This window comes from Lampetra planeri, chromosome 17 (genome assembly GCF_965212315.1).
Source record: "Lampetra planeri chromosome 17, kcLamPlan1.2.h2, whole genome shotgun sequence".
In the NCBI taxonomy this organism is placed as follows: Eukaryota; Metazoa; Chordata; class Hyperoartia; order Petromyzontiformes; family Petromyzontidae; genus Lampetra; species Lampetra planeri.
The window spans coordinates 13,183,670-13,206,035 of record NC_136123.1 but is presented as its reverse complement, the minus strand read 5'-3'; the positions used below and the strand labels follow the sequence as shown (position 1 = coordinate 13,206,035).

The 22,366-nt window shown below is 45.0% G+C and overlaps 2 protein-coding genes across 17 annotated transcripts in view; both read right to left on the bottom strand.

Annotated features, from left to right (window-relative positions):
• Window positions 1-554: 554 nt before the first annotated feature.
• On the bottom strand, window positions 555-11,697 carry LOC144723399 (BLOC-1-related complex subunit 6-like). 14 transcript variants are annotated; one of them, XM_078602156.1, is made up of 8 exons: window positions 11,222-11,693; window positions 9,024-9,096; window positions 7,959-8,058; window positions 7,265-7,323; window positions 5,256-6,905; window positions 3,532-3,686; window positions 2,793-2,876; window positions 555-1,217 (listed from the first exon to the last, which is right to left on the bottom strand). In XM_078602156.1, the coding sequence occupies exons 5-8, from the start codon at window positions 6,898-6,900 to the stop codon at window positions 1,092-1,094; spliced, it is 2,010 nt and encodes a 669-aa protein (XP_078458282.1). In that variant the 5' UTR covers window positions 6,901-6,905; window positions 7,265-7,323; window positions 7,959-8,058; window positions 9,024-9,096; window positions 11,222-11,693; the 3' UTR covers window positions 555-1,091. The 14 variants fall into 14 exon arrangements, 13 of the variants coding, with proteins under 13 accessions (XP_078458282.1, XP_078458285.1, XP_078458278.1 ...); XM_078602159.1 differs by having other exon boundaries at window positions 5,256-6,677; XM_078602152.1 differs by lacking the exon at window positions 7,265-7,323.
• A 4,129-nt stretch (window positions 11,698-15,826) lies between these two features.
• LOC144723397 (ADP-ribosylation factor GTPase-activating protein 1-like) overlaps window positions 15,827-22,366 on the bottom strand; it is a 50,370-nt gene continuing 43,830 nt past the window's right edge. For all 3 annotated transcript variants that reach the window (XM_078602144.1, XM_078602145.1, XM_078602146.1), the window contains one exon: window positions 15,827-20,578. The gene's annotated coding sequence lies outside the window, so the exon portion shown is untranslated. The remainder of the gene's footprint in view (window positions 20,579-22,366) is intronic.

Below are 22,366 nucleotides of genomic sequence, written 5' to 3'. Positions count from 1 at the left end.
TTTTTCTGGTAGGATATGGAGGCAAAACTTAAGAAATTGTGAGTTAGATTACTTCGCTGCGAGACTAGCCTGCAGGGAAGACGGATCGTGTGACAGGCACACGAGGTGCCGTGCGCCCTTTGGGGATGGCATTGTGGACAGGGGCCTGGTGTGGGCTGCTTTGGGGCGTAACATTACAATTCCCAACATTGCCTGGCACGACTCGGTGCTGCAGTGGCCCGGCGCATCAATTTCCAGAGGCGACGAGGGTAAACACCGCAGTGCGACCCATCCGGCATGGAGAGCAGCATAGCTGCATGCGCAGGTTGCGACGACGGCCAGATGGATTGAGCAGTGAAGAACACACTCATGTTGACAGATATGACCTTGCATATATATAAACAAAAATAGTCCATACCCATTATGTACAATTCCTCACCAAACTTGAATAAAGTGGTTCTACCAAGAGTCATTAAACTCCAACGACCATAATTTTACCAATTGAAATCCCATACGCAGTGTGCATCGTACTGCATCATTACGCACACACACAAGAGGCAAACAGGGCAAGGTGATCAGCGCACCTGGTAACATTTATGACCTCTACAAATTGCATAATGCAGCTGTGGGTAAATTAGGATTTAAACCACAACTCCTTCACGGAGGCATCTGCTGTTGAGAATGTCACTTCATCTCTGATTTGTTGCAGGTGGCGATCAATAATGTTAGAATTTAATTTGCAAGATAATAAACACGTACGATGTTCACCGATAGAAAAATAAATTTACAGACAATCCCAAAAACAGTCAAAAACATGGATAGCCGTGTAGTCCAATGATTGATATCTGACCACCGCTAATGCATTAACAGAACAATGCTGCGTTCGGTAAAACACTAAACAAAAGCACTACACTCGATGAAGTCACCGACAAATTCAAAATGCCAAAAAAAATGTAAGCCATAAACTAAACAAACCCAGGCTTCTTTTGACGCACTGAATGCAGCTATTACCAGAATGAATAAGTCTTTTTAAAATAATGGGGAAGGCCATCGGCTGGGGCGCAGGAGGGGAGAAAGGACAAGGGCCGGCAACTGAGAAATCGGCGCCTCCGTCACTTGCACAGGTTCTCCAGGTGATCCAACAGCCGCTTCACATCTTTGATCTGCTTGGCGAGGCCGTGCACGGGCTGCATGCCCTTGTCCAGCTCCTCGGTGCGCGCCATCAGCGTGTACATGGCCTGAAACGACAACAATGTGCCCACCGCACAAAGACAAAGATTACCCCCCGTGTAGCCTTAACAGACTGTTGGGGCAAGTGCTGTTAGCGAGCACTTATGAAAGCCGGCACGAAACACGATGGGAGTGGGTGGCCAATATCACGCAGGGCCGGCCTTGTCTCCTTAGTGACTATGTTTACACACTGCACCAGGTACTCATTTGAGACGCTAGGAGAGACCCAAGACCAGTGCAGATATCGTCACTGAAGTTGGCCGTGGCCAGGTTCGTAGCGCAGCGCGCTCACCGTTACACCACCACACAGTACGGACGCACACACGCACACCCCCCAACACAGAGATTGCAACACTATCGTTATTGTAATTACTCTGCTTGGTTCATGAGAGATTTTTTGGGTTAGATAATGTAAATATATAAATGTGTCGTTAAAACCCGCCACCACCCGACACAGCCAACTAGTAAGGGTTGTCACGTAAACAGCACATGCCAATTCGTCACGAGTACAGCACACCGGTGTGTTGGAGAGCCAGGCCACAACATTTACAATCTGAGTACGACGTTTTGCCATTAATTACAACTAGCTTCATCAGGCGACAGCCAGATTTGTGGAGAAGTCTGTTTCGTTCCTTATATAGAGGCGTAGATGTGGTAACCACACTTCTGCGCTCTTGCACAAAGTGGGGGGGGATTAATGAGTCAACGCACATTATGCATGTGCATTATGCGAGCCCTTTGGTCTTGTTCTTCCTGTCTATTGCGTGTATTAAAAAAGCAGTACCAACAGTAATCTCTTGGTACAATTTGAGGTAATCTTTCTGATTGTAACTGTTGTGGCTTGGCTCTCCAACACACCGGTGTGCTGTACTAGTGACGAATTGGCATGTTCTGTTTACGTGACAACCCTTACTAGTTGGCTGTGTCGGGTGGTGGCGGGTTTTAACGACAAATTTATACATTTACACGATCTAATCCAAAAAACCTCTATTAAGAATATTGGTCGCGAAAGCCTACGTGTTAAACTCTGCTTGGTTACCCAGGAATAACTCACCGAGTCTCAAGAATTGTTCAAAGGGCCTGCCAAGTTTTTACAGTACGGGGAGGTCTTGTTACTGTATATGTAATCCAAATTAAGTAATTTGCAGGCAATTATCTAATTTGCCAAATTTGGACAAAGAACCCCGGCAACAAGCTGCGAACGCGAAACGGCTCTGTCGTATCACCCACTCCGCCATGTTGGATACAGGTATCTGTTTACCCTATCGACCACGTGACCCCATCCAGCCAATCAGAGCATGTGTTGTTAGCGCAACAGCTGCACATTTGAAACAAAGTTGCTCTGCGATGCAGACCCAAATGCAACTTCATTACATTGCACGAAGCAACACAGGAATGAATGTTGTTGCCTGCGATATTTCTGCAAGAAAAGCTCACTGTTAAGATCTGGCTAAGGTAGCAGCCAGGTGATTATTTTTTAACAGGTACGAGACACAGCAGCACGAAGTGGTGGTCAAGCACGGAGGCGTCTCCGGCACTCGCTGACACGACCTCTTGACCTTAAAAAAATCTAAGAACCTTACCTTGATGCTGAGGTCAACAGACTCTCCCAAACTGTCCACCGAATCACGATACGTCTGTATGTAGCCCACGCTAAGTGCTGTCATCTGCAGAAAACAAAACAAACCATGGTGATAAGACTACATCTTTAGATTTATAGTAGGGAATGTTATCAGTCGGGTGTTTATGACTAATTCTTGGTATCTGCAATACCAATAATACCCACATTTAAATGGTAGTGACCAGCTCTTTTCCAAATGGGTTAAATACCGTAATATAGGCCAACACCATGCCTAGCCGCCTTCGTCTCCCCAATGTTGATGTTTACATACCACACTAGGCACTTATTTGAGGCTGAGTCGACATAGGACCGGTTCGGATAATCGTCACCGATATTGGCTGTGAGTGGGAATCGAATTGTTCGTAACACACTGCATTAACCACTTATTTTATTACACTTCTTTATCCAGGAAAGCATTACTCAGTCTCAAGACTTTTGCTGGAGAGCCACACTAAGTTTTCTCAGTCGAGGGCGATGTTGCTGCTGTGCGTAATCCAAATTGATTAATTGGCAAATAACATTTCAGCATTGGGACGTTTCACCAATACCGGTTACATTGTATGTATTTTCTAGCTATTAGAGGAACCCAATGCACAACAGCGGGAGAACATAAAACTCCACGCAGAAAGGCGCCCGAGTCGGGAATCAAACCCAGGCCCTTCTTGTTGTGAGGCTCCCCACAGTAACCACTGCACACCTACGTTCTGGATGGTGGTGTTGAGGGACTTCATCATGCGGTCCACATTGGAGGCCAGGTCGCGGGCCTGGGCCTCCAGGTCGGCCAGCACGGCGGGGTCCACGGGAGGGATGTCGCGCCGCGTGAGGAAGCCCCGCGACACGGCGCCACCGGCCTCATCTGGGCAGGACACAGCACAATGCTACACACAGCACCACCACCACCACTGCCAACCGCCACCACAGCTCCACAGTGACATCGCCTCTTGTTTCTCAACACCTCGAAAATTCGCCTCCTTCCCATATCAGTATCTCCACATGAAGTAAACAAGGTTCTTTTGTTATATCCCACCAGCCACATACACACGTGACATTCTGGGAGTGATTTTCTTTAATAAGCAATGCTTTAACACAAGTTTTGACATTTAGTGTCTCATCAGCAGTCAGTCTTGCTGTCAATAGCAAGTCACGTCAGTCATGCTTACACCGATGATGGTGAAATGCCAATTGTTTATATGCACGGACCGTTTCTGTTAGATTTGGGTCCTCAACCATGTGGCGGATGGGGTGTGTAAAATACTTATTTTCATACGAAGGGAAAATATTGGAAGGATGTGTTTTGGCAGTTTATTTTGTTACTTATATTATCCCCCATGATTGCTGTGGTAATCAAATTTCCTCTTGTGTCTTCTTACTCCTCTCTATGTTAATTGTTTGGGTTTTGACCAATGATATGGGAGCCAAAGCCCAATAATTAAATTGGTTTGTTTTTACAATATATTTTTGGCAGGGAAAATTCTTTCGTTACGATGTATCCTATCTGCCTCTCCATCTTTCTGTAACATTATTGAGCGGGTACCGGACCCATCACACACATAAAATACAGTATCTAGTCTCATGATGGTAAACCACATACAAGGTTGTGGTTAAACAAATTATGTATCCACTTGATAAGTATACAAAACTGACCACACAATATACGGATCAGTTACCATTGAAAGTACAACATAAAGCTGGAATTTTCGTCTTTCAAGTATTTTAACATTATTGTATTCTGCTCAACGAAGGTAGATTTAACCAGTGTAACGGCAATGCATCAACAGATATTAAAGATCCATAAAATGTTTTTAATGGTTTACAAATCAATCAGAGTTGTAGAGAGCAAAGTGTCCTGACGAGTGTGGTATAAACTATTTTAACCACCCGCATAGAGCAAGTTGAGTACTTTTAAATCAATAAAAAAAATGTACATTTAGTTACATGGCTCAATTAAATTTATATCAGGGCTAATAAGATATGTTTTAGTTTTTCTCTGTATCGTACAGTGTAAATAGGCTATAAAAATCTAAATTTGCAAAACCAGGTTATCCAGTTTACCATGTTGTGGGTTTACTCTCCAACACACCGATGTGTGCTGAACTAGTAACTAATTGGCACGTTTCGTTGACGTGACAATCCTTACCAATTGGTTGTGTCGGGTGGTGGTGGGTTAACAACACATTTATATTCGCGAGATCTAACCCAAACAAACTTTATTATGATCATTGCTCGCGAAAGTCTACTAGGTGTAAAACACTCTCTTAAAAACATCTTATAAATCACGAACATTCCAGCAATAAATTGGCGCACGAAACGAATCGCCTTGAACGATGCTTCCATGTTCTATTGGGTCGTGGACGACCTCCGTAGGCGTGGCGGACAGCATGCGCGGGGGCCCTGCCGGATTGTCGCCCGTTGGTGAGAGACTTACCATCGAGGTTTCTGCTCGAGCTCAATTTGATCTTCTGCAGGAGGTCATCGGCCACAAAGTGGGTCAACTCTCCCTCGTGCGTCACGGTTCCTTCCAGCTCTAGCGCGCTGGATATGGTGGCACGGCGCCCGTCGGGCCGCCCCCCTTCCTTGGGCCGAGCCCCCCCGAGCACGTACAGCTGGCTGATGCCGTCCAGGCTGCGGCTATCCTGCATGCGCCACATCCCCCTGGGCGTGTTCGCGGGCCCGGCACCGGCCGCCGCCGCCCCTCCCTTACTGCAAACGTACACCTCTGGGAAGATGTGCTGCTGACGGGTGCCCGGCACGCCACTCGAGGGGCCATGACCAGATTCTCCAAAGTGATTTTCACAGATCTCCAGGTTGAGCTCGGCTTCGGGGATGTTATTAAAGGGGTTAATTCGCAGCCTCCGACTGGCGGGGCTGATCCATTTTGCCACGTCTTCGCCTGCGCAAACTACGCTGCCTAGGTCCTGCCTCTCTGCACTGCTGTCTGCAACGGCCACATCTGTCGAGTCGTACGTCGGCTGGAGAGGCGCCTGCCCTAACGACGCAGATTCCTTGACTTTGTGCGCGTTGTCAGCTGTGTGCCCTGTCCTGTCTTGCAAAACATCTTGTGCCGTTTGTGAATGTTTAACGCCACGGTTGATCTCCAATGCAACTGTAGCTTCTGCAGATGTCGTGTTATGTCCCTTTGTTGCATTTGCAAAGGATCGTGCATTGCCTTTGTCCTTGTCAATGTGCACTGTGGGCTCTAAGATTTGTCTAGTGTTTCCCTCATGTTCAATGGGATGCACACTACAATCCACACCTTCGGATGTTGCCACAGCTGTTGTATCCATGTTGTGATTTAAGCTGTCGTGATCCACACCTTCGGGGCATTTCAACTGGTAACTTACATTGTGCGAATCTACCTCCTTCAGTTTATCACATTCAACAGATGCTATACTCTGAGATTCATGTAAATTAGTTACATTATTCAAATCAAGTTTTAAACTACACCTCATATTGCGTGACTTGGATTGAAAGGCTGTATCAATTGACTGATCTACTGCCTCTTTCCCACAAGTATTTGGAGTTGAGACGTGGTCCACATTTTCAGTGTTGTATTCCTCATCCCGCTGTGCGTTGTTAATCTCACACATCCTCTGCTGGGCAACAGGATGACAAGTCTCCACGTTAACCGCAAAGTTCAAAGGTAACTCCTCCTGATCATCGCTACCAAACGAGCCGGGCAAAAGACCCTGCAGCGAGGCAGTCAGCCCAGGTAACCCCACATCATTCTCATCACCCGCACGGCCTAAGTTCTCACATTTTTTAATGGGCCCACTCTGTAATCCAACACTTTCAGTCTTCTCTTGCTTAGGCTCTGTGTCCATGTTTGACTCCTCAGAAGTGGGAGTGTCTGTATTCACACAGGCAGTAGAAATGGATGGAGCAATTTCAGTAGAAGGAACACCATCACGACCACCAGTAGTAGCAGCAGCGGCAGCAGGCACAGCAAGGTCAGCGCTGCCAGCAGGCTCTGTGTCTCTGTTTGCCACGTTATCTTTCATCCCACCCACACGAGGCTTCTCAAGACGACCAGTGCCTCTATCCAAGGACTTAGTGTCCAATCCCTCCTCCATGTCACCTGGACATCAACAAAACGAAACAGTTAGTGCAGAGCACGTGTTTGGCCGTTCGCAATTATTCAGTGCACATACGAAATTGGCACCTCTGAGTCGTAATCGCTCTCAAGTCATCGGGCAGATAAATAATAGCCTTGGTAATTTTTTTATAATGCTCTTCAAATAAAAAGTTGCATTAACTCTTCTATGGTACCCTCTGAATTACAACAAAGGTTCAATGGTGTGATTCCCACGTACGCATGGCATTGGTTTGGGACTGTATGGAGTCGGGGATAGAAGGGTGCGACAAACATAAGCCCTGTGTTGTACATATTGACAATGTTCACAAATATCACAAAAACATAATTATGAAACAATCAACCATAGGATCAGCAGGGTTGAGGAAAGGTGTCTCTTCCATGGATGGCATGCTATCATATTCTGAAAAATAAAAAAATATTTCAAATAATAATTAGTTATTTATTCAGGAAAGAGGGTCCTGCATTGTTTTTATTTTAATATGTTCTTAGATGATCAAGATATATGTGGGAGGACAGCGGACCTCCTGCATAAAAACCCAGACACGTGAGGGGGCAACACTCTATCCCCGTACAGATGGAAAACAATGGCGATTAGTTCACTTGCTGTACCAGCTTCTCCTGACGAGCCAGGGTATGGCACCTCCTCAACGCCCACGGGGAAGAGAGCTTCACATTTGTATGATCCACCAAACTAAACACAAAAAACACTCTAAAGAAATTAGTTTTCAATTTAGATTTAAAAGTGCATAGCTCCACTGGCTTCCTATCATCGGAAGAAAGAGCATTCCAGATGGCCGCAGAAGCGCATCGGAAAGCGTGCGATGCAGCAATCATCTTTGATCAATGGTTAGCCAAAAGCCGCTGCTGCGAGGATGACCGGAGTTTGGGTGAGGGTTTATGCTCCTCAATGAGATCACCAAAGTGTGGTGGTTCATTTGTGAGCGCGACCTTATAACTGCAACACAATACCTGCAAACCCAAGACTATTTTGGCCGACTTTAAGAGACCTGCAGATGCATTCAGCAGGAGCCGTACCTGCATCGTCCTCCGTGGAGGCTGCCTGGTGGTGGTGCGCCACTATGAAGCCACACGCTGCCTCGTCATGGCATTTCTCTTGCTCACCTCTATCTGCAAACTCGCCAAGTACAGCAAATAGGTTGAAAATAAACAAGTCCTTCGTAATGCTTACCATTATAAAAGCGATAACGCTTTAGCCCTCTCAGCTTGTAGCGGGGATCACGAGAACTCTCGTACAATAAGGAGTTATTGTTAATTTGTGTCACTGTTGAGGACTTAAACAATAAAAAAAAACAGGCAAATTAATATAAGAGTTGTCAAACATTCATGAATTAATTCACTGAGCGTTAATGTTTTAGGCCTCTTCAGCCGTCACACGCCATGGCTGATGACAAATTGACCTAACCTGGTCTCGCTTCGATTCCCCAGGCAGGGAAACTAGGTGAGGCAGGCTTTTTCCCCAAGCAATTTCTTACATATTTGACAAAATTTTGGGCAATGAGAGAGAATATTTAATGTGCAAAGCCATTCCCACAATGCTCTGCTTTTTAATGAAACCCTGCCAAGCACATCAACTGTCAATACACACCCTGTGGAAAGTGATCAACCAGGAACTCACAGGAGTAATTGGCTATAAAATTATAAAGGTGAGGAAATTACTCAAAAGATGCTAATTACTTTGACAACACGCCTCCTTCCCATATCTGTCTCTCCACATAAAATACAAATTTTACACATCCAATTTCCTATACGGCCTTCTGGGAGTGCATTTTTTCAGCAGTATTGGTTTAATTCAAGCACATTCTGAACCGTTTTGACTTTCAGCGTCTCAACAGCAGCCGGGCGTGCTTGAACTAATGCTGGTGAACTGCCAGACATTCATAGGAAAGGATTATGCTTTTGTAAATATATTCCACATTGACTACTAATATATCCAAAAAATGTTTTAATAACTCACTTCAATTACAGTACTCATAACAGAAAATTTGAACATTCAAGGAAAATGTAGCACATCTTCCCGACACACAACTACATTTGCTTTAAATCAAATCACTTTAACAACCGAGATGGTCTCGGTCTCACCTGCTGCTGATTGCTCATTCCTGGACATTCGGTATCCACGTGGTTCACTCCTGAGACAACTCTTCTCAGAACCCTGAAAACCGTAAACAAAAAGTTACATTCTCCATAATAATGTCAACAAGAGATAGGTGCACACCATTACATACAGATCCACACAATGTGAAGAAAAATATATCCAAAAACACAAGCGAAAAATAAATTATAATGCTGCAAACTGTACTTAGAACTTTGGTTCAAGCAAACCTGACACTGCTTGATGAAACACTTATTGTTAAAAATGGTCCATATTTTGCTTGTATTTAATACTGCTGCTGCAATTATGCACTCCCAGAGAAGGCCCGTGTGGGTGACAGGATGTGTACAAAATACGTTGATGTGTTTTTGTGTGGAGGGACAAACAAGTGGAGGAGGCGGACTGTCTGGGGCTTATCGTCCAGGGCTGGGATTGTTGCATCCTTTTCGCTTCGGCTATTGGTAGCGGGCGGCAGCAGCAGGAGTTGGTGGTGGTGGTGGCAGCAGCAGAGGGAGTTGGTGGTGGTGGTGGCAGCAGCAGAGGGAGTTGTTGTTGGTGGTGGTGGCAGCAGCAGCGAGAGTTGTGGGTGGTGGTGGTGGCAGCAGCAGCGAGAGTTGTGGGTGGTGGTGTAGTAGCAGCAGAGGGAGTTGTGGGTGGTGGTGTGGCAGCAGCAGCGAGAGTTGTTGGTGGTGGTGGCAGCAGCAGGAGTTGGTGGTGGTGTGGCAGCAGCAGCGAGAGTTGTTGGTGGTGGTGGCAGCAGAGGGAGTTGTGGGTGCTGGTGTGGCATCAGGAGCGAGAGTTGTGGGTGATGGTGGCAGCAGCAGAGGGAGTTGTTGTTGGTGGTGGTGTGGCAGCAGCAGCGGGAGTTGTTGTTGTTGGTGGCAGCAGCAGTAGTTGGTGGTGTGGCAGCAGCAGATGGAGTTGTGGGTGGTGATGGCAGCAGCAGATGGAGTTGTGGGTGGTGGTGGCAGCAGCAGATGGAGTTGTGGGTGGTGGCAGCAGCAGCAGCGAGAGTTGGTGGTGTGGCAGCAGCAGAGGGAGTTGTTGGTGGTGGCAGCAGCAGCAGCAGCAACAAGTGCTCGCGGGAGTCCAACAACGAGCATCTCCATCTTGATTTGAAACTTTCGTGACTGCAGGAATCCATACTCTTTGGTTATTTCATTAAAGTCACGTAGGTAGAAAACTAATAGATCACGACGTTTCGATCGCAACACAAGCAATCGTCATCAGGTGGGACAATCACAGCAAGAAAAAATGCTAGACTTTACCTAAAAAACCAAAGAGTAACGAGAATCTCCACATTTAGATTCATTGTTGAATCGATTTCCATCAACATCGATTTTGGAATTGCCACAAACTCTCTAAAACGGAATTAATCACACTGGGAATTATTTTTTTTTATTACTGTTTTGACCGTTTACATCAGTTGTATTTACTTTAAAATAACCACGGAATGTAATGCACATTACAAGAATTCCCTCCCGCGTGTTGTTGGTGGTGGTGATGGCTCCCAGGGCCACCACCACCACCACCAAGACGCGGGGCGGCTCCCTTGTCCGACGCCGCGACTTGGGGACACAACAAGGATTTAGGCGGACCTCGGGTCGGCGTATTAAAACATCAACAACAGCGTGGACTCGTGGAGCTTGCTGTGCTCACTCAAGATACAAAGTAGCCACAGGGAAGAGAGAGGTGACATGGGGACACACAGGGGAGACATTTGAGGCACAATGAGACCCGGAGAGACCGTGAGACCACGGGGAGAGACGGGGGGGGGTCAACGGGAGCAATTGGGAAGTGGAGACACAGGGACACAGAGAGACACAGGGAGACACACAGAGACACACAGGGACACAGAGACACACAGGGACACACATGGACACACAGGGACACACAGAGACACACAAGGACACAGAGCCACACAAGGACACACAGGGACACACAGATACACACAAGGACACAGAGACACACAGGGACACACAGGGAGACACAGAGACCCACAGGGACACACAGGGAGACAGAGACACACAGGGAGACATACACACAGAGACACACAGGGAGACACACAGAGACACGACGGGGAGACCGCCCCGGGCGCTTCTCGCCCGAGGCTTTACCCCTCCTCATGGGGCAGCGACTCTCAAGAGTTCGACTCCTGTGTGGTGACCCACTCGGGGTAACTCACTCGGGGTTGACTATCGTGGCGTTGACCCTGTAGTGAGACAGGCGCTCTCCTGGTATTGAGACTCAGGGGCGACTTCTCCCTCACGGGGTGGTTGACTCTCACTGTGTGGGTGACTCTCCCCTGTCTCTCACGTCGTGGTTGACTCTCCGTCTCGTCTCTCACGGTGTGGGCGGCTCTGGGTGACTATCTCCCCCTCGTCTCTCGCGGCGCTGTTCTCAGTTCCTCTCCTGGCGCTGCCTTCAGCCCACAAGTCGAGTCCCGCGCAGCTGAGCGCCGATCGGAGCGGCGCCGATTCGCGTGAGCGTAACAACGCGGCCCGGCCACGGCGCTATCCGAGAGCAGAGCTCTTAGGGGCGAGCAGGCGCCGCCAGTGAGTTGCGGGCGAGCGGCCGAGGGGAACCCCACGGGTTGCTGCCACCGAACCGCGGGCGGCCGCGGAGGTGACCGTGGCGAATCGGCCTCCGCGGTGTCGCGTGGCACTGCCCCGCCACGTGACGCGGATGCGGCCTAGACGAGGTGTGGCCTTGGCTGCGTACGCCATCTTGTTTAGTTCATGCCCACCGATTAGCGGCGCCATCTTATTTAGTTCATGCCTCCCCCCACCGGTTGCCCGCGCCATCTTGTTTAGTTCATGCCTCCCCCACCAGCTGCGCGTGCCATCTTGTTTAGTTCATGCCCCCTACCAGCAGGGCGCGCCATCTTGTTTAGTTCATGGGCCCGATAATTTTGAACGGGGACGACTCCCCCTGCCGTCGTGATTCGGAGACTCCGCTCGAGGGGTTTCCCACGCGAGCGGCTGCGTGGGGGCGCGCTGCGCACGGCAAGAGGCATCCTCCCGGGTGCCTCTGTGTGGAGTTTGTATTTCTTACTCTTTGGTTCTTTCGGTAAAGTCACGTAGGTATAAAATAAATCACAAGCGTCCGTCATCATCTTCTTTCCTGCTCTGCGTGGGTTCTTCCCCGGTGTCCTCCCATAGCTAAACCCCCACACGCAGTGGAACTGAATGAGAGCACAATATGTACGTTTACTGGAGGAATCCAATGAGCCATAAAGCTATATTTCACAGAACGTTACACCAACAAACAAGTACACGACATGAGTGAAAACCATAGGATAGGTAAGCAAATCACTTAAAAATATACAAAGCAAACTAAATTATATATTTTAATTTTGCCAGGCAAAGCCCACAGCTTATTGTTCAGAAGCGACCTGGCCACAAATGATAGCTCAACAAATTGGCTTATCATGTGTAAATGTACAGCAGTAAAATGATCTAAGTCATTTAAACGAATGTTACTGGCATTATCCAAAAATCCCAACGCTTGAAAAATTACTCAATTGATTACTTGAAAAATGACTCAATTGAAAATGACTAAATTTGGATCACACAGGGGACAACAACATCGCCACCACCCTACCGCGAAAACTCGGCTAAGACTCCCCCTGTAAGAGTTTGAGACTTCAGTCCAGTCCTGTCCACGCGTCTTGGTCATTGTGCTCAACTACCTGGCTTGCACCGTCATTTTTTAAAATGGAAACAAAACCCGATTCGATGACGTGCAGGGCCATCATTATATCCCTGCTCGCACCTGCACGAACATCGCTGAAACAGGGGACGGAAGATACTCTTAGTTCTTTCGGTAAAGTCACGTAAGTAAAAAATGAAATAAAAATTAATAAAAATTAAATAAAAAAAATCACGACGTTTCGGAGGCAACACAAGTCTCTGTCATCAGGTGGGACCGTCACAGCCAGATTTGCTGCATCAAGTGAGGCAGGGATTCAAGATGCAAGCTCTTAAATACAAGTTAAGGGGGAGGAGGGGGGGGGAGCTTATCAGAATGTGGTAGCCAATGAATGGAACGTATCGGGAGTGGGGGGGCGGGGCTAAAAGAGGGCACGAGGTGCTCGACGTGTGTTTGTGCGCAAGTCACTGTTGTTGCACATGATAACGTATTGGAAGGGGGGGGCTAAAAGAGAGCACGGGGTGCAAGTGTACGTGGACATGCCTGTGCACAAGCACCTGTTGATGCACATGATAGAAAAGAACGAAAATGCCCATGTTTATACCAGTGTTGGCTGACAAAGAGAGTACTGTTGAACGCTGGGGGATGTTAACACTAAGTAAAGTAAAATAGTGCCTGTCAGATAATATGGTCCAAAAATCTGTAGTTAAATCTTTTTTACTTGGTTAATAACATCTTTCCAATGATTACTAAGTTTGTACCCATCATCACGGTTGAAATTATGTCTGTGTTTGTATTTCTGAATGGCTTCGTGTACAAACCTTTGATGGTAGCTAGAGGGTTTGCAGAGCACCTTAGTCTCGGAAAAAACAATATCATGAGAGCCCACCGCGTTGTAGCAATGATCGGCAATGGCGGAAGACTCAATTTTACCGTGTTTCAAATCTGACTTGTGCTCGCGGACACGATCAGAGACATGACGTTTCGTTTCCCCAATGTAACAGTCACCACAGCTGCAACTCAGTTTATAGACTCCAGGGTATTGCAAGTCAGGGATGACATCCTTCACAGATGGAATTAGATCATATTTTATGTACTGTACTGAATCGGACTTGGATCTTATGTTTGTTTAGAATTTTGGAGATCTTTTTGGTCACGCCTGCTATGTATGGCAACGTGATAGTTTTGATCGGAGTTTCAAGTGGCTGTTTCTGTATGGTGGGAGAAACAGCTTGGCGGATGGTGCGTTCAGAGTATCCGTTCATCCTGAGGGCCCGATGTACATGTCTTAATTCACTGGCCAGGTGGTGTTGGTCAGAAATGCCATGAGCTCTGTGGTATAGCGTTTTGATGAGATAATTATTTTGAGATGGGTGGTGGTGGGAATCCGGTTTCAAGTAGGAATCTGTGTGGGTGGCTTTCCTGTAGACAGAATGTCCCAAAGATCCGTCAGGTCTCCTCTCAAACAGAATATCTAAGAATGGTAGTTTACCATCTTTCTCCACTTCCATGGTGAATCTGATGGATGGGTGTCTGGAATTGATGTGGTCCAAGAAGTGGTTCAATGCTGGGAGGCCATGTGGCCAAATGACGAAAGTGTCATCCACATACCTCTTCCACAAGGAAGGACGCAGGGTGGATGTCTGGATGGCGTCTGATTCAAACTTTTCCATGAACATGTTGGCTATCACTGGTGACAAGGGGGAGACCATAGGAGTACCCTCATTCTGTTTGTAGAAGGTGCCATTCCAGGTAAAATAAGTGTTGGTGAGGCAATGCCTAACCAGCGCAGGTACATCCGAATTCAATCCATGTTGGACCAAGTCCTCAATTATTGTTAGGGTGTCAGGCACTGGAACTTTGGTAAATAGAGATACTACATCAAAACTGACGAGGATATAATCAGGAGATAGTACCATGTCCTTGACCATAGAGACTAATTGGGTTGAGTTGAGTACTGCCGAAGAGGTCTTGCCTGTGAAGGGAGTTGATCGTTGACACGATGGGTTGTAGCGGGGTGCCTTCTTTATGGATCTTGGGAAGACCATAGAGTCTGGGAGGTCTAGCCGCCGAGGGTTTTAGAGGGACGTTTGATTGGTTCGATTAGGGAAGTCGAACTCGTGATGATCTTGTTGGTTTTTGTCGTTAGGCTGCTAGTAGGATCGCTTTTAATTTTGGAGTAACTCCCATCATTAAGTAGGTCCAGGATTTTGTTGTATGATTATTTATCCATGATGACCGTGGCATTGCCCTTGTCTGCCGAGAGGATAACTATATCATTTTTTTTTAGTTCGCAAGTTCAGAGCATTCGTTTTTGCTAATGTTACAAGTGGGTTTCTTAGTATTCTTAAGAATCGTGGCTATTTCAGCTCTTGCTACATCCGCATGGATGTGTCCTATGCCTCTGAGGGCAACATCAACCTGAGAAATGACATCCTCTACTGGTATATATTTAGGGGTGACAGCGAAATTTAGTCCTTTGGCCAGTACCGTTTTCAGATTGTCAGAAATTGGGATGTTACTCTGATTAATAACGGTCTTGTTGACATCCAGCGTTGTGATTTGTGGCTCTCATTTCTTCTTAGATAGGAGGTTGAATTTAGAAATCAGGTTGGCTTTGCATTTGGCTGACAGTGAGTCAGCAGAAGCAGAAGTTGTCAATGTGGTTCCAATCAGAAGGGGACATTTTTTGTGTTAACATCCAAGGCCTAAATATATATGTAAATATTTATAAGTAACAGTTTATAATATTTCATGCGAGACCTCATTCATTGAAATTTGTGCAGCAGTCTATGAGGAGTGATCTGCACATACAGATAATTGGTTGCTTATGTAGACAATGTACTGTATTTTATTCCGTAAACAATGTTATTGATTTATGAATTAATGTTCACGGAAGGTCTGCTTCAGTATGTTTGTCCACTTCTGTGACAGGAGTGTTTTGCAATTTCATGGGGCAATACACGCATCGGTCTACCAAGATAGGTTCATGAATCTACTTGCTGCACTCCCATCTGACCTCACAGCTCAGTAAGTTTTGGCGATTCACAGATCTGTCATCAACCCCAGCCTCGAAAGCACTTGGATATGGGCGAGTGCCGTGATGTTAATAGAGAAAGAGCAACATTCCAAACCGTCATGCTTTTTGTTTAAACTTTAATTATATCAAGACTGCCAAGTTGTGATATGTGCACAGCTAAAAGCACATGCAAGCTTAAACATATACACGACGATGTCAGACGTAAAAAAGCAATTTTCAATTCTATTTGAGTGTTTACAAAAATAACGACATGTGGCTCTTTTCTAAGTTCCCTTCACAGTGATTACAAAACAGAATTTCCCCACGTAATTGAACGGTGGTGAGAATTTAAATGTGTAAGCTTAAGCACAACCCACAAGCTCATAAAGCGTCTGTGCAATTGAACAGAGCCCAACACAATAAAGCTTTCATGTTTCTAGCCAAAGCTCTTTCACAGCGAAAAACGGCTGCAGTTGTGAAGCATATTGCGCGTCCCAAGCGTCCACCAGTATGATCGTACACGTTTAAGGTACCGATTAGGGCTGAACGATTTGGGCAAAATATCTAATTGCGATTTTTCTGACAGATATTGCGATTTGATTTACGATTAAACATTTTAAAGTCAAGCTTCAAGTTCAATATTCACTGTGTAATAGATTTAAAACACGTGATGGAGCATTACCACATGATACCATCAAAATATGAACTGCTCTATATATTATAATGCAAGGATGATAACTTCAAATAGATTACTTGCTTCCAACATGTATTTATAAAAATAATTTTAATTGAAATAGAACAAAACATAGAACAATTGTTAAGTTTAACACGTAGCCTTAGCGACCAATATCATCCATAAGAGGTTTTTGGGTTAGATCGCGTAAATATATAAATGTTTCGTTAAAACCCGCCACCACCCGATACAGCCAACTAGTAAGGATTGTCACGTAAACAGAACGTGCCAATTCGTCGCTAGTACAGCACTAACCGGTGTGTTGGAGAGCCAAGCCACAACATTTACAATCTGAGTATTCAGATTGTAAAGTTGGCTGTGTTGGGTGTTGGTGGGTTTTAACGACACATTTATATATTTACGCGATCTAACCGAAAAAACCTCTATGATGAACAATTGTTAAGTTAAATAAACAAAAGTTATAATAATAATAAAAACAATTCCAATAAGAAAGTAACAGGACTTCTAAAATTGCAAATAATCGCAGTCTTTGCAATTTGCTAATCGCATTTTTTCAAATTGCGATTTCGATTTGAAATCGAATAATCGTTCAGCCCTAGTACTGATATACTGATGTACAGAATATTCCACCGCTGAGAAGTTTCAGCTGCTGTGCGTTACTACAAATACGAGAGGTTTGGCGATGTTGTCCAGCTACAATGTAGAATGGATAAACTGTTAATTGCATGTTAAATTACTGACAATTTACATGAAGTAAACAACAAAAATATTACTCGACATTACCCGAAAGACAAACTGACTAAAAGGTTACTCAATATCTGGCTATGAAAGCCACACTTTTCATGATGATACTATAATGCATAGTGATGCGGATCCTTAATCTTTGCACTCTATTAGGTTCACAGGGGTTTAATTGAGGCTTTTGTAATGAACTGAATGCAATAAGATTTCCATGGCTGATACAGCACCAGATACACACACACAAGCACTCACTCGCACACACGACTGCGAGGTGGACTTCGTAAAACTAATTTATTATCATAGGCAATTCCGGGGTACTTCAAAAGGTAATCGGTCTGATTACTCACGTTCATAGATAAATTCTTATTTGCGATTTTACGAGTAATGTAATGTTTGATTACTTCAAATAAAGAGAGAAATAGTATTCGTTTATGTTGTGTGGAGCAGTGGCACAGTGCTTAGTGCACTGCACTATAAATCCTAAGTTCGATTCCGGGCCAGAACAACATCAGTGGTGAGTATAGCCCTCTGATGTGTTTTCAGATGTGTACCGAGTGTTGTTCGGTGCAACCCAAAAGCACACCAGAGCGCAAGCGAGCACAACTTGCGAAAACCTACACACGGGTAGAATCATTGGTGAGATATCCGAATCCTGGGGGCCCCTTTATCAACCCGCACTGACCTGCATGGTGAAATATGGTTAAACAATCCCATGACCGACACGGCATGGGGAGAGTTTCATCCAGTACTGGATTAATTGCTACGAATTAGTTTAATTTGCTTTGTGGTATATATTTTCCAACGATTGGTACCGATGTTTAATTAGCTTTGCATTGATGCCATCCTCGCATTAAACAAATGCTGTCAACTTGATTTCGCATTAATTGCTTGGCACAATCATTGTGTAAAACATTATAAAAGTAATCAGTTGATGCATGCCATGTAAAAATGACCGATTACACACTAAAAACAGGATACGGATCACTGCTTACGATGCGTAAAATATTACTGCCAAATTCTGGCTGTGCAGGACAATTTGACAGTTTAATTGTTGTCGATATGGGAGACCAGTTTCCATTTCAGATATTGCCATAACGTTTACAACACTTACATGTATGTATAAACCACTTCTGTGAATGAAAATACGGTACAAAACGCACTCTAACCTCAAACGATTCATGGAGGATATGAGTCATGGCAGGGAGATATTTTATCGGTTTAACTTTTTCAAAACCAACGATAAATACGCTTTCGGTTTTGAGGCAAATTAAACAATTTTCAAACAGTTGTTTCAAGCGACGTAACTTGCGTCTTAACACAGCACCGAACACTCAAATACATTGGGTGTCAGGGAGATTGTAATTTGGTGTGACAGAAACTGTTGGGAGGGGCTTAGTCCTATGTTTCAACTAAACATGCAGTTTCAAGACCAGGCTGCAGCCAGCCTGGAGCTGTCCTGGCACCATCCCAGCACCTTTTGGATACATCCTCTTGAACCGTGTGGTCCTAGCCCATTCCTCAGGCAGCAAATCAAAAGTCAAAGTGATATCCTGGAAAATGAGCATTGCGATGCGCTTCTCATCTCCTGTTTACAGCCCTGAGCCAGTGGTGGAAATCCTACATTACTATGGTGGGGGTGAGTCTGCCTATCCATAGGATAACCACTTGACCTCCCCACAAAGCGCGACTTCTTTTACTTTTACTAACCCCGGAGGGATGATGAGCCGGGTGAAATACTGACCAGAATTTGAACTCACACCCCTTCCATTTGGGAACCGCTTGCTCGACTGCTGAGCCACCTGGCTAATTTACGATTGGAGGACATTCTGTCGCAAGGTTTTCAAGGATGGTACAGAATCAAATTTTTATTTATACTGGAGGAATCCGATGAGCTATGAAGCTTTTTTCACAGATGTCCAGTAGGGGCGGATCAGAGAGATATAACGACACATGATACAAAAACACAATATGAGTGCAAGGTATAGGAAGGGTAAGCAAATCACTTTAAAAATAAACTTTTTATTTTACCAGGTAAGGCCCACTGAGCTATTAGTTTCTTTTTCAGAAGTGACCTGGCTACAAATGATAGCTCAACAAAGTGGCTTATCACGTGGAAATTTATATCAGCCAAACATTCTAAATAATCTATAACTGGGCATGTATGAATTTGGGACTTTCATTAGTTTTTGCATTGATTTCCGAGTTCTGGAAATGTGGTCGTGTGGGTGTGAGAGCGTTAAAAATTCTCTGGATGTAGGAATGTCACAGCGAACGCTCTGCGATGTGTAACGTGTGGCTGTACTGTCTTTCAAGGCTCTCATATTCATGAGATATGTAGCTCAAGTTCTCCGAGGGGGGATCCAATCGACTAGGATGGTATTTTGTTCAAATATAAAATGTGCTTTCAATTAAGAGTTACTGTGCTATATGCTATCAATGAGACATGCAATATTACCATCTTCCATCAAAAATAATACCCAGACACTTACCTTTGATGCATATCCAGTGCAACACGTCATACAGAATCTGGTCAAAAGCCCGAAATACAACAAGTACAGCCTTCAACCTGCAACAATGCTGCAACAGACTGAAACCCGTTAAAACTAAACACTGTATCTCTAGATCATGACAAACATTGCTTCTTTACCTGAACTGAGAAATTAAATGACAGACTAAATAATGTTCTCATCATTGCCTTGAATTAAACTGGAAACATTTCGATTTCATAATCTAAAGCAATTAAAGTAATTTAAAACATTTTCTTCTTACAATAGATAAACGTTGGGTGGAGCAATTACTTTTGGGGTAATAACTGTTACACTTTTTACAAGCAGCCTTTGTCAAGTTGTTACAAATGTAGCACTACCAGCAAGAATACAACTGAGCTTTTTATAGCTATAGCACACTGATCAGTAATTATTTTATCCATATCAGCATGACGATACCGGTTTAACGTCTTAGTGTTCTGTACCCAGCATTTTTGAATTTCTGACAACCCTAAGAATGCACTGAACATATTATGCTAGAACTTCGCTTGTGGCAGCACACATATGGGCAGTATTAATATATAGGCTTAATATATAGGCTGCCAGTCCTTATCACCCCACTCATCCCCCATCTTGTTGGACTTTTTCACTCCAAAGGTTATGCCCTTACCACTGCCACTGCCTCCTGGTTTGCTGCCTCCTCCTGCACCTGCAGAAGCGCTGCCCTCCTCCCCTTCGTCCCAGCTTTCTTCTACTTCGGTGCTATCTGGAGGAGAGTCGCACTGCAGAGGCTGCCAGCCCTCTGAACTCGTTTTGGGTTTTGTCTGTCCCTCTTCTCCAACAGACCGTGCTCCAAATGAAACCCAGCTCTCGGCTTTCGGAGACCGCTGGCCTTCCTTCTTTGCAAAAAACTCTTGGCTCACCGCCGCTTCCCCTTCTCCAGCTGCCGACCTGTGGAAAACAAAGCGATGGGATGGTGGAGGTCAAAAGTGAAATTTTGGGCGTGATTGTAGTAGGGTTTGCTACCTTTTTCATCAGACCAAACCCGGACATATTTCTCATGCGGCCTCCATCATCATCATCGTCATCACGAGCCATGGGCAGATAGCCCTGTAGGTGTCCACTGCACATTTAGTCATTTGTTTGCACTTTTCTCTGTCTTGTGCCAATATGCTCAAGTAGTGCCACATCTTTCTGGCACCAATCTCTTACGTGGTCGCCAAGCCATCCTCTGTCAGGTCTTCCTCTCTTTCCGGTTTCTTCTATTTTTCTGGAAAAACACACTTTTAATTTTCCTGTTGTTGTCCATCCTACAGATGTGTCCAAATGGTTCCAGTTTACTTCGCATCGCTGCCTCCATCATTAGGTCTTCTTCCATGGTGCGAGCTTTTTCTTACCTCTACTTTGGTCACTCAGTCAGCCGAGGTCTATCAAAACTGTGCAATGTACGTACTCTAATGAAGTTCATGACTTAATACGTCAGTTTCACAGACAATATTACAATTCAAAGTAGATTTTAGGTTAGGCAGTGTAAATGATCTGATCAAATCTCTGTAGTTAAGACCCTTCACCACCTCACACAACCAAGCAAATTAAATGGATCGTGTGCAAGCGTGTAACGTGCCAATTATGATTGTGTCAGCTCATTGGTAAGTTGAAGAGCAATTCTCACAACCGCATTTAACAAATGTCCCTTCACTGGCTCCCTGTCCGTACCCATATTGATTTTAAGATTATCCTGCTGGTTTTCAATGCCTTATATGGACTTACTCCTCCCTACATTCATGACTTCCTTTAGCCATATATTCCATCAAGATCATTAAAATATTAAGATTTTGCATTGCTCACTCTCCCACTGTCTAGGCTTCACACTTGAGGTAGCGGTGCTTTTGCAATTGCAGCAGCTAAACTCTGGAACTCGTTGCCCCGAGGTCAGGACTTCCAAGACATTTACAGATCTTCAAACCTCGACTAAAATCGTATCTGTTTCAAATGGCTTTCTCTCTCTTTCGTTATTTTCAAACGTCTCTCATTTCTTATTTCCTTGGTTGATGTTAAACTATTTCCGTCTTTCCATGCATAGCGATTGTTTAAGGGGCGCTTTATACATTTGATTATTAATTGCTATACTTGCTTAGATTATTCCGTGGTATAACCCAAAACGCAATTATTAATCAGCGTTTATCCTGTGGAGGGAGCTGGTCCCCATTATGGGAATGTGGAATTTCCACCACTGACTTAGGGCTGCCAACGTAGATGCAGACTGCCAAGGGACATGTCATGTATTTTCTTATCTGTGGATCTTCAAGTGTTTATAATTGTTTAATTGGATGATACATGACACCAAAGGCATGTTGTACGAATGATAAATCGTTCTTACAAAATTAAACAGCGCATTGCCCACGGTTGCTACTGGTCTGATTGCATTGTGGGAGAGGACGAACTACAATCTGCATTCTACCCCACTGTAACAATTCATCATCACTTTAACTCTTTCCCGTTCAGAGATGACTGCAAGTTGCAGGGTGGGATCCCATTCATCGCTGAATCTTGGAACGCGGTTCAGCGTTAACTTTAGAGATACATAGTGCCGTTGTTTTTAAAGCTGTTGTACTCACCACAGAGAACTGTAATGACACGACCGAACTCTACAATAGCTGGTGCCACACTGTGCCACACACTTTCCTGCATGGCCTTGTGGGAGCCTCGGTACCAATAAAGTTCATTAATTTTATTTTT

Coding starts and splice junctions, on each gene's coding strand:
- LOC144723399 (XM_078602149.1), bottom strand. CDS start 9,051: ATGTCCAGGAATGAGCAATCAGCAGCAG. Junction 3,687..5,255: donor CTCGAGCAGAAACCTCGATG/GTAAGTCTCTCA, acceptor TGTCCTGCCCAG/ATGAGGCCGGTGGCGCCGTG. Junction 2,877..3,531: donor TCAACACCACCATCCAGAAC/GTAGGTGTGCAG, acceptor TGTTTTCTGCAG/ATGACAGCACTTAGCGTGGG.